Source organism: Crinia signifera, chromosome 3 (assembly GCF_055691185.1).
Source record: "Crinia signifera chromosome 3, ASM5569118v1, whole genome shotgun sequence".
Lineage (NCBI taxonomy): Eukaryota > Metazoa > Chordata > Amphibia > Anura > Myobatrachidae > Crinia > Crinia signifera.
In genome coordinates this window covers 280,860,757-280,873,397 of record NC_139219.1, presented here as the reverse complement: position 1 = coordinate 280,873,397, position 12,641 = coordinate 280,860,757, and the positions used below count along the sequence as shown (strand labels likewise).

General features: G+C 43.9%; 1 protein-coding gene across 7 annotated transcripts in view; it reads right to left on the bottom strand.

Annotated features, from left to right (window-relative positions):
* Nucleotides 1–12,641, bottom strand: part of ANKMY1 (ankyrin repeat and MYND domain containing 1) — a 68,319-nt gene that overhangs the window by 36,275 nt on the left and 19,403 nt on the right. For all 7 annotated transcript variants that reach the window (XM_083178269.1, XM_083178270.1, XM_083178272.1 and 4 more), the window contains 6 exons: nt 10,527–10,714; nt 7,064–7,235; nt 6,108–6,248; nt 3,243–3,398; nt 2,768–2,875; nt 965–1,096 (listed from right to left, as the gene is read on the bottom strand). In XM_083178269.1, coding sequence (XP_083034395.1) covers nt 965–1,096; nt 2,768–2,875; nt 3,243–3,398; nt 6,108–6,248; nt 7,064–7,235; nt 10,527–10,714 — 897 coding nt within the window. The remainder of the gene's footprint in view (nt 1–964; nt 1,097–2,767; nt 2,876–3,242; nt 3,399–6,107; nt 6,249–7,063; nt 7,236–10,526; nt 10,715–12,641) is intronic.

Below are 12,641 nucleotides of genomic sequence, written 5' to 3'. Positions count from 1 at the left end.
GGACGCATCAAAGTACAAATTGCATCCAATCCAATTGGAAAGGATTGCATACTGCAAGAAAAAACTTGTATAGTCAAAATCAAATCAAATAGGACCAAAAAAGCGTAGCGTGTATGGGCACCATTAGAGTAACCTCTTCCATAGCCTCCATCTTGCTACATTACCTTAACCTTCCCTCCCGTAGCCTTACCTTGCAGTGCCTGTGGTGCTAGCATCATTGATTCACATATAAAGGGTGATGTTGTTGGTCAGTTAAACTGCCTGACTGTAAGTGGACGGACGCACTAGGGACACTCCTAGGAGCTTCTACACCAATACCAACTAGCCAAATTATTAATATTGTCATAAGTGCTGCCCCACTACTTGATGTATCGGTCTGTCTGTCTAGCTACAGTATCTATCTATCTATCTATCTACCTATCTATCTATCGATCTAGGACGAGGGCACCAACATTTATCTTGCCTCCAGGCAACAGGTGATGAAAGCAAGCCACTGTTATGCACCCTTATTGTAGATACATCGGATGAGCACTGAGAAAGATAACAGCTAGTAGATTAGAAAGAAACATGATTTACAACTGGTGAGAGAACGTATTGAGCACTGCTGAGTTAGTTCCCCAGAGACCATGTATTAATTACATACTTGTCTCAGCACTAGTGATCTAATTACTGACTCAATTAAATTAATTTAACTTGGGAATAATCTTAAATGAAAACTACAGAGGCGTCACTAGGGTTGGTGTCACCCGGTATAGTGACTTCATGGTGTGTCCCTCCAGGCACCGGAGCGCATTGCAGAAGGCAGCTTCCAACGGGTATCTCGGCACACTAAGTGATCATCTAACACAACTGTGTCATTATTAAGAATATGGTACATATGTGCGCCAGATACACTGCAGATACCAGGCCAATTACCTGGCATCTCTGGTGATATAGGAGCACATAAAGGCAACTACTGTCTTACCAGAGCGATCCTCGCAGGTAAAGTTCTCTTCTTCTCATATGTGATATTCACAGCTGCACACAGGGCGCTGCCCACTCCTCTGCTGAGAGCTAGGTTGGGATCTGCTCCATTAGCTAAAAGCTCTTTCACTGCCTGCAAAATACAAAATTAACCAATGATCAAACACTCCGGCCCATATATTGTTAGGTGCCGCCACCACCGCCCGTCCTCCATGTCCCACAACACTTCTACTCCGGCACGTGCTGGAGGGACAGGGGCTGGTGGCGGACACCAACTTCCGGACAGGCAGTGGGGCAACGTCAGGGATATTGCCAGGCAACGCCCCGACCTTCCTCCCCTTGATTGACCGCGGGCTAGCAGCGGGGGGACGTCACATATAAACCCACTGGGCTCTTGTAAGGATGCCGGTTATAGTGTCCTAAGCCCTAACAGGGTATGCTGCAGTCTTGCGTGTTCCTGGTCCCTTGTGGTTGCTGTTCCTGCATTGCAGCTCCCTGCCATCCAGCAGTCTGTGTCTCCTGTTCTGGTCTGCTATTTCCACCACACAGATAAGTCAAGAGATATCCACTTTTACTCTTTGTGTACTTTACAAGTGTCATCCTTTTGCATTGTTGCATTCCAGTCATTTTATTACTTCACGGTATCAGCTTGTGTATTGTTACATTTACTTGTCATTGTCATTGCTTGTATCCGGTATTATCTTCTGGCATTGTTGCATTTGTTGGCTATTACATTCATTGGAGGGGTTGTGCACTCAGGCTAGTTTATCCATCTTGCAGCAACTTGCCTCCTGCGGCAGCCTTGTCACCCATAAGACCTGGCGGCACCGGGGTGGGGGTGGAACTAATCTACCCCCATGAACGTGGCTGTTATAGGTGAAGCCATAGTTCGCAGCAGGTGTCCGCAACAAAGTGCCTGCGCACCCCCTACCTAACATATATATTACTTGTGCCAGTGATCAAACACTCTGGCCCATATATATTACTTGTGCCAGTGATCAAACACTCCGGCCCATATACATTACTTGCGCCAGTGATCAAACACTCTAGCCCATATATATTACTTGTGCCAGTGATCAAACACTCTGGCCCATATATATTTCTTGTGCCAGTGATCAAACACTCCGGCCCATATATATTACTTGTGCCAGTGATCAAACACTCCGGCCCATATATATTACTTGTGCCAGTGATCAAACACTCCGGTCCATATACATTACTTGTGCCAGTGACCAAACACTTTTGGTGTCTACAGTGTCTCAGTCTACAATCAAAAGGTCGACAACTAATGGTCGATATGGTCAAAAGGCCGTCCGTCAAAAGGTTGACAGGGCCAAAAGGTCAACAGGTTCAAAAGGTCAACATTTAAAAGGTTGACATGAGTTTTTTAATGTTTTTTTTTTTGTCGAGATTAGTTTTTCCGTTTTTTGTGTCTATGTTTACATAGTTTGTCATGAACACCATATAAGTGTGCAGCTGCACTCGCCATGCTTCGGGCACAGTGCCTCACTGCACTCGGCACACTATTATAATCTGACTCTATGCCACGTGCAAAGTAAAGTATGAACAAGTCTTTTTTTTTGTTTTTCAAAATCATGACCTCTGTCGGCCTAAAAAAATCATGTTGACCTTTTTCACGATACGCTTAAACACACATCCGTATAGCAATAACTAAAGGATGACATGGTTAACTACGTGGTGACAAATACACATTTGTACATGGTTATAAATAATGGAGCAGTAATATTTCAGTGGGATCTCTCCCAAAACATCTGAGCTATAGAAAGTTTTCAAGAAATCTCACCAAGTCGTTTCCACTGGCGATGGCCAAGGACAGGGGGGAGTGACCACTCCACAGGGTGTTGACCTTGGCACTGTGGGCCAGAAGTAAAGAAATGGCATCCTTGGCATACTGCATAATAACAAAGCACTTATTATTGTGATAGCAATGAGAATTTCTAAACAATTAATGTCACAATTATTCCACACAATGACATTCCCCGGTACGGCGTCGTTCACAGATATATCGCGTCGGACGTGCAACACAGCCAAAGCCCGATACATCTAAAGATATATTGGCACATTGTGCTGTGTGTGTGCATATGTTAGTTACTTACTGCGTACTGCCATATTAAAGGGAAAGAACTTCTCCGTATTCCTACCAAACTGTTCATCCATAGAGCACACGTAGCATCTCCTTCCCGCAGGACCAGCATTAGTACACTTCTGCTGAAATGTAATGCTGGTGTCATAGGGTGCGAGACTCATGGTAAGATTACCTTGTAGTTATCCTCCCTCTCACATGCCATGTGTAATGGCGTGCGGCCTCCCTCTTCTGGGATATGAGGACTTTTGGCAAAGTAGTCATACAGAGGCAGGCCGGAATCATGACCACCTTTCATAGAAAATCCAAGGATGGAGTTGGGGATCTCCAGCTGTGGGAACATACTGTATTACACAAGGTCTATACATGTAGACAAGGATATAGTGTATTCAAAAGGAAAGGGGACAGGGGAAAACCTAAGTGCTGGCAAGAGTTTTTCTGTCCAATGTTATATGAAGATTTTATGATTGCAAATGGAATCTGACTTATTGTGGTACTTTGACGAGGAAGTGTCCGAATTTTTTCGACCAACTGGAATGCATCTTTTAGTAAAACAGCAGCAGTGTGATTGGCACCCAATTGTCCATTGGCACCCAAAAGTAACACGATTGAAACATCACACACCCTTTATAGATCCCAGTCCACTATTTTGTCCTTGGAAAGGAAGTAGGCGTTTATGTGAGCAGGAGGTGGTGGTTTGTTATAATGAGAGAGCTTGGTGTGTAGTTTGTACAGGTGTTGCAGAAAGTTGGGAGTAGGCATTCATCAAGGAGAGTGTCCAGAGAGAGTAGGAGGATGGTGGAGGAGGAGGTAGCCATGTCCCAGCAGCAAATAAATAGTATGGGCTACTATGGTGGAAACCGCCCATAGACGCCCATGTCAATCTTTAACATGGGCTTCTATGGAGCCAAGACCAGCCATTCAGCTGCGGAGCTCCCACAAAGCCTGCAGCTGATTGGCTGGGAAAGGACCCGGTGTATGACATCACCAGCAAATCCCCCAGTTCGGGGGAGCCCCAAGTGTAAACACATTTGCGGCTCCTCCAGTTTGTGATGGTTTTGTAACAGAATTTTCTTATTTTTACAACCGTGGATGCCTACTTTTGAACAAAGAGGACTCGATCTTCGTTGGAGGACATGGTGAGTATAATTTGCTTTCACAGGAATCCATATGGATTACTACTAATGCTTTGTAGTGTGAATTAAAGTTTTATTTCCTATGGTGTCTGTGTGTATTATTTCACTATTGGTTAAGTTGTGAAACTACAAGACCCAGTGGGCCCTTTAATGCCTGCATGCTAGAGCTTGTGGTTCTCCAAATCCCTGCATATGGGGGAAGCTTGTAGTTCTACAACTTAACCCAATAATCTATAATTCTATTTTTTACATCGTTATGGCTATCAGCCCGGTGCCCACGGCCCAGGGGCACAAGGGACAGCCCCAGGCTTTAGCTTGGGCAGGGGTTGCCCTGGACCCCTCTATTGGGGAGGTCGTCCCCACTCCTCCAGGGTCCTGGCCTGGGCTACCAGTCAGGGGTTAAAGCTTTGGCTGGGGGAACTTATAAAAAAAAAGGCCCCCCATGCTGGGCATTAGCCTGCTGGCTGTTTGGGCCTGGTGCTGGTTTACAAAATACGGGGGAACCCTACTCATTTTATCCCCTGTATTTTGTGAACCAGGACTGGCCCATGGTGCTACAGTAGTTATAGAAATGGGCAGCACGAATGGTGTAATGGTTAGCATTACTGCCTCACAGCACTGAGGTCATGGATTTGATTACCCCCATGGCCCTAACTGTGCAGAGTTTGTATATTCTCCCCGTACTTGCGTGGGTTCCCTCCGGTTACTCCGGTTTCCTCCCACAATCCAAGAATATACTAGTAAGCTGATTGGCTCTGAACAAATTAACCCTAGAATGTCTGTGTGTGCCTGTACATGTGGTAGGGTGCTGCGGAATATGTGTGCGCTATATAAGAAAATGTTAATAAATAATAAAATAAATAAATATAAATACCTCCCCCCCCCTTATATTTCTGCAACCAAGACTGGCACAATGAGCCCTGGGCTAGATACTGTCAGGCGGGGGGACCACACAAGGTTTTTGTTTTGTTTTTTACATTTTTTTTTTTTTACATATGGTAGCATTGCACAGATCTGACTGATCCGTACGATGCGGTATTTGACGGCCGTCAAATATGAACGGCTACGCTATCGTAAAATACTAATCAGGTGAATATGGAAGATTAGTAAGTTTGCCCTATTCACGATATCTATTCGTACCGCGGATCGTCCATATTCCAGCTTCTTCGTAACTGACTGAAATGTTGGATTAAACTGGATGTCTTTTTATACGTATTTCAACACTGCAGGTTCCTTTTTTGATGATTCCTAGATGTAAAATAAAGCCTTTCTTCCCTACTGTGAACCCTGCCTGGGTATCCAAAAGTGGTGAGCAGCAATCTCTATTTTATTGTATATACTACATTTTCATCATGGAAGGGACTGGGGCATTAGGAAAAGTAATTATATTTCAGTTTACAGATGTGTTTATAAACCTAAACTGGTTTCTCACCTGTCAAACATGTAATGAAAACGTGCGTTATTGTAAAGGGATTTAACCCACTATTGCAATTTACCGCAGCACGCATTTGATAAATAGATGTCAGAAGCTAGTACGGTATAAGTAATAGGCTGACGTGGGAAACAGCCACCGGTAGGGTTAGTTCATAGTAATCAATACTGAGCAGGATATAAAAGTAGGAGACCTGACATTGGGAAGAAGAAGAAAATACTGTCTGAGGTTACAATTACTGTTCTACCTGGGTGCCATCTGCTGACATATGCTGTCGTGCGCTTATCGATGGAGACCAACCGCGGCCAACTGAGATCTTCTAAGAATGAAAACACTAAATCTCTATGGAACAGCTGAGCTGTGTGCTCCCAGTTCTATTGTGACAGACGTGCCTCTATGCCGTATGCTATATTTATCCCTCGCACACTAATTAGACATCCCCATGAGGATTCCTCCTGCTGATATACTGTACCCTGTCCTGATCAATCACGTAGTCCTCATCCTCAGCACTAGCATTTGGATCTGAGGCAGCATGCAGCAGAATCTCTGTGATCCGGATCCCGTCAGCGAGCGGCAGTGCTGCTGCTATGTGTAGAGGGGTCAGGGAACCGTGCTGTGAAATACAATATGCCGTCACATTATCACGGAATACAACAGGCCTGCTGCTGATACATCTACTCAACTAAATCATATCTGCAGTAATAACGTCAACTAACAATGAATCAGTATAGTGAGGAGATGACTATTGATTCAAAAAAAACCTGGACAAAATAATGAAACCATGTGATGCAGTGCTATAGGAATTAATCACAGACATTATCTATAGTGGGACAGGGTGAGCACAGTGACTAATGAACAGTAGAACTCATCTTTCTGCACCTGTGACATCTATTGATCAAGACTCTGCTGAGCTGAGCTGACAGCTAAGCCTGCAGAGGTTAACTGAAATAGGGGATTGCAGACCGTCCTAACAGGTATCAGGGAATCTAATAATATCCATTCAAATATTTAACCGGTTTTTAATAATGCAATTCAGTAGCCCAGCTTTATGTGATGAAGGAAAGTAAAAAATAAAATACATTATAAATATTATATATATTATATATAGGCCACACTTGCTGTTTGAGGAGATCCACAGACAGTTACCTCTCCTGGTATTGAGTGCATAGGGTTTTACCCTCCTCTAAAATATGGAAAAGTACACAAGGCCTTCTTCAGTATTCGATTATACTGGACATTTTTTGTCCAATAAGAACCAGCTATAAAAGAATCTTATATTCGTCCTTCAACTTTCTATCTGACAAACAGTCATGTGTAGTATAGCTTTTCTTCTGTTTCCAGAACCATTTTTCAGTGATAAGAAAAATGTGAAGAATAATGGCATAAATACATCTATATTCTAGCTGTGATCACATATGATGGCGTTACCTGTGTATACAAGCGGACATCCGTCCTGGCTCCACGCTCCAACAGTAGCTGCACCGCGCTCACATCAGCAGCTTTAGCTGCAAAGAACAGAGCGTGCATTGGGATGCTGCACGCATTGGGATCAGCACCACGCAGGAGAAGCAGGGTCATGGTGGAGTATAAGTTTTCATTCCTAGATGGAAGATACTAAAGTTACAAGACAAACTTGGCACCAGAGACTTTCTCTACCTCCTGTCCTTGTGGCTCCTGGCTCTGAATAAAGTGGTGTGCTTATTCTTTGGGCCTGTACACCTCACGATCATGAAAACCTCACAGTCATGTTGGTGTATTTCCAATAAAGTCTTATATGCTTTAGTTGACTTTGGTTGAACAGATCTACTTTATAATTGTGATTATCTCATTATTGAATCTTCTTTTAACTGGTTCATAAAATTTGTTTCCTTCTTATATTAAATTATTTATCCCCTTTGTTAGCCATAATTGTATCTCTGTCCATTACTTCTTTGTGCTTTCCATGCCAGCTTTCCTATATCCATGTTCTCAGCCAGCTTCATCCTCCTGTCATGTGTCCCTTCTATTCTTCTTGCTTCATCCAACTGCTCTACCACCTTTTCTTATACTTTATTATTTCCATCCAGTTTTCCCCAAACTTCACTCCTTTGGGTTTTAAACTTGTAAATCAACAAAGCCATCTGGGGGTCACCATTCGGTCTATAACTGATATAAGAGATCTTGGGGGAAATTTAATAGAATGAGAGATTCAGAAAGTGAGAGATTTGGTAAGAAATCAGCAGTTTTTTTTAAAGCGGCAATCATTTACACCAGTTTGATTTAGAAGTGTAAATGATTGCCGCTTTAAATAAATTGGAGATATCTTACCAAATCTCTCACTTTCTGAATCTCTCATATTATTAAATGTCACCCCTTCTATTTTCTTTTTCTCCAGCTCCTGGGGCGGTGGTACGCGTCCTCCGACCTTTTCATACCCCCACTATCCACGTCGGCGTGGAGTTGATTTTATAAAGTGTGGCGAATGCAGCGAGCCACCGAGCCCGGCGCTCGCCACACTTTATAAAATCAACTCCACGCCGATGTGGATAGTGGGGGTATGAAAAGGTCGGAGGACGCTTACGGTTCACGTTTATACTGGGGGGTGGCGTGGGGGTGCATTTAACATTGTAAGCACCCATTAGGGTGCTTATACAATTTATCATCGCATATGGGGCTAAAATCGCATCGCAGTGCATTGGGTGTATGGCATGCGATGCGATGAAAAATCGCGCAATCACATATCAGGGGCGCCGTGATAATACACAAGTACCAATAATAAAAAAAAACTTTTATAGAGTGGGGTTCCCCCTCCCCAACCAGCCCTGGGCTCATTGAGCCAATCCTGGTTGCAGAAATACAGAGGAAAAAATTAAATGGAGTCCCCTTGTAGTCAAGACTTACTCAGCGCTGCGAAAAAGGGGGAAATCCATTCGGGTTGTGGGTGGTTGCAAAAGGTTTTCCCCCAGTGTGCGCGGCTACGAACTTATTCACAGCCGTGCACAGGGACATGGAGCCACTCAGGCTCCAAATATTTGCAGCCCAGCGATCAGGTCTGAATTAGGCCCATTGTGGCTGCGATGTGGCCGCTAGTGCCCATTTGGGGCAGCAAGTCGCACAAGAGACTTGGAGTGCCGCGTTGTGCTGGGCTTCCGAGTAAGGTGTTTTTAATGAGTCATGTGTGCAACTTCGGCACACAAACGGTGGCAGGTGCATGGCGGAGGCTAGATGAGGATGTTACATATGAATGTAGTGCGCACCCACAATTACACCCAGTTCATTTACTGATATATTGCATTTCTGTATGGCGCAATATGCCGTGTGTACAGCGATGTGCTATATAATTACACCATTGGGTTGCAGGTTCACACTGTCATTCAGGTGCGTACCAAGCTGGGATACGGATACAACAACTAGGTCGACAAGCATTGGGTCGACACAACTAGGTTGACATGCAACAAGGTCGACATGGGTCTAGGTCAACATGGGTTTAGGTTGACAGGTCATTATGTCGACACAAGCATTAGGTTGACATGGGCAAGGTCAACAGTCAAAAGGTCGACATGGGGTATTTCACAGTTTTTTGAGCTGACATGTGCCGACAGGTGGGCGTGGTGGGAGAATAAAATAGTGTGCCATGCCTGAAGCATGGCGAGTGAAGGGATCGATGCAAGAGGATACGGTGCACTTCAAACTGTGTCCATGTCAACAGTGTAGACCAGGCCTGGCCAACCGGTGGCTCTCCAGATGTTGTCAAACTACAAATCCCATAATGCCTTGCCACAGTTTTGCTATAAGGGAGTGTTAAAACTGTGGCAAGGCATGCTGGGATTTGTAGTTTCACAACATCTGGAGAGCCACATGGTGTAGACATTCGGGTAAAAAAAACATTGAAAAACCCCATGTCAACCTTTTGACGGTCGACCTTGCCCATGTCGACCTAATGCTTGTGTCGACCTAATGACCCTGTCGACATAACCCATGTCAACCTAGACCCATGTTGACCTTGTCCCATGTCGACCTAGTGGTGTCGACCCAATGCTTGTCGACCTAGTTGTTGGAGACCAAATTAGCCACACCCACGAGCTCCAGTTCTGTAGATTGTCGGTTTCTGATTTTTTCATCTCCTGGTAACATTGGCAGATTTCCTAGGCAACCAGTGCGAGTGCTGTTGTGAATCATCTATAGGCAGCTTGGTTCGGCGTTGACATACTGTAGCTGCAATTACTTTTGCTATTCCAGATAATTTTGTATCACTACTAGTAATATTTTGCCCTATGTTCTGTAGAAGGCTTTAGCTTTTGATGCTGCTGCCTTGGGCGCCTGCGGTTTGCTGCCAGCATGGTAATATGCCAGGTCATTTTCTTTTGCACAGTAAGCACTGCTGGGCATAGAGCTAGAACACTTGCTTTTTCTCCATGGAAGATTACCAAGCCCCATGCTACCTATCAACATGGGAATGGCAGCTCACTGTACTGCAGGACATATTCCTTCTTTGCACATATGAGGCACTTCATATAATGAGACCTTTGGACCCCCCATGTGTTACAGCAAATTCTGGGTAACATCTGCTGTGATGCGGCATGTGACAAGTGCTTTTAAGTGAGCCCTTTGCAGTTGTGTTTTAAGTGTGCTTTTCAGTTTGTCTACAATAAACGCGGTCCATCTGTACTCACTATAAAACAGAGAACAGGTGTAAGATTATGGGTGAGATTTAATAGGATGAGAGATTCAGAAAGTGAGATATTTGGAAAGAAATCTCCAGTTTTTTTAAAGCGGCAATCATTTACACTTCAAAATCAAACTGGTTTTGCAGTGTAAATGATTGCCGCTTTAAAAAAACCTGGAGATTTCTTACCAAATATCTCTCTTTCTGAATCTCTCATCCTATTAAATCTCACCCTATGTGTCTTACCTATGGTTATTAGCAGGGGAATCCCATCCTCGACCCTCCAATCTGGAATCTGTCTTAGCATCACCAGCAGATGTGGTGGCGCATTCCTGGGAAACTGGAGGCATTGTGTTCTTGTCATGGACGTCCTTCTCATCACCAACACTGCTTTCATTACCAGAACTGTCCAATGTCAGATTACTGATGTCCTCCTATGCTTGTAACCAAGATGTTACACTGATATTAGGGTATCTCTCTAAAATAGCACTTTATAACACATGACAGCTTTGTGGTTCTGCAGGTTATACTACGAAAGTCCTAGACCAGTATGCAAGCAGGCATTTTCTATATCATTAACGTTTATTCACTATGAACCATATCCCAAACACTGAGCTTTACCCGCTTCACCCTCCTGAAAAGAAGGAACTCACAATCAACCTTATCGCTACTTGTTTAACTGCTTATTTTTATTTGTATTGCAATATACTGGGCTATATGTGCTATATACAGATGAAGTAAATGCCATATAATCCTACAGCAGATACAGGGGCAGATGTATTAAGCCTGGAGAAGAGAAAAAATGAAAGGAGATAATGAACCAGCCAATCAAGTCCCAACTGTCAGATTTCAAACACAGCTGTTGGCTGGTGTGTTATCTCCTACCACTTTATCTCTTCTGCAGGCTTAATACATCTGCCCCACAGTATGTAATAAGCGACAGATATAAAACCTCACCACCAATACATTTCAGTACCACACATTACTTTTATCCTGTAAGCAGTTGCCAATTTAAAGCATCCAAAAAATGCCTATTTATCGCTACATAATGACCTGATTGGTATCAATACAACTCGGTAATGTGGCTGAGAAAACATGCCATACACTATGCTAGGGGTAGGTAATTAGAACACACTAATAATAAGTCATATTGATAGATCCCAAACACATTATGTCACAGCTGAGGTCACAGGGTGATGTCACACTCTGCTGTCAGCCTTTTGATAGGTAGTTTTTGGTGGAGAAAGCTATAATACTGTATGTAGGTGTCTCCACAGACCTTCCCAATGCACACGTAAACTCGCCGAAGTTGTTCGCTCTGGGAGTTTGCACATGTGCATAAGCAACTATGTTCATGCGCAGATCCCCATCATCGGGGACAGGAAAGAATTCAGACAGATCTGAATCGGCCCCAGAGAGAGAAAAGAGAGGAAAGAGGGGAGAATGAAGAGAAAGAAATAGGATTGAAGAGTTGAGAGATTGAGGTGGTGGGGAGCAGAAAGCAAGAGAGAGAGGGGACAGAGAGGAGAAAGAGAAGCGTGAGAGAGAGAGAGAGCATAGAACAAGGGAGAGAAGGGAGAAGGAGAGAGAGGAAAAAGAGATGAGAGAGATGGGTAGAGAGAGGAGAGAGAAAAGAGATAGAAAACGAGTCAGAGAAGAGAGAGCAGGTGGGGGGGGAGAGAGAGAGAGAGAGAGAGAGAGAGAGAGGAGAGATACTGTAGTTGGGAGAGGGAGAAACAGAAAAGTAGAAAAAGGCGGAGAGCTAGAAAAAAAGATGAATGAGAAGAGAGAAGAGACAATAGAGAGGGAGAAAAGTGAAAGGATAGATAGGGGAGTGAAGAGTAGAGAAAGATATGGAGAGAGAAGACAGAAAGAAAGAAAGAAAGAAAGAAAGAAAGAAAGAAAGAAAGAAAGAAAGAAAGAAAGAAAGAAAGAAAGAAAGAAAGAAAGAAAGAAAGAAAGAAAGAAAGAAAGAAAGAAAGAAAGAAAGAAAGAAAGAAAACAGAGACAAATGAAGAGAGAAGAAATGGAAAAGATAAGAGAGAAAGAGGAGAGAGAGAGAAAGCTAGGAGAAGAGACAGGAGAGAGAGAAGAGGAGACAGAGGAGAGAGAGACGGAGATAGAGAGGGGAAGGAGAGAGAAGGGGGAGGAGAAAGGAGAGAGAGCTAGGAGAAGAGACAAGAGAGAGAGAGAGAAGAGGAGACAGAGGTGAGAGAGACGGAGATAGAGAGGGGAAGGAGAGAGAAGGGGGAGGAGAAAGGAGAGAGAGCTAGGAGAAGAGACAAGAGAGAGAGAGAGAGAAGAGGAGACAGAGGAGAGAGAGAGAGAGAGAGGGAGATAGAGAGGGGAAGGAGAGAGAAG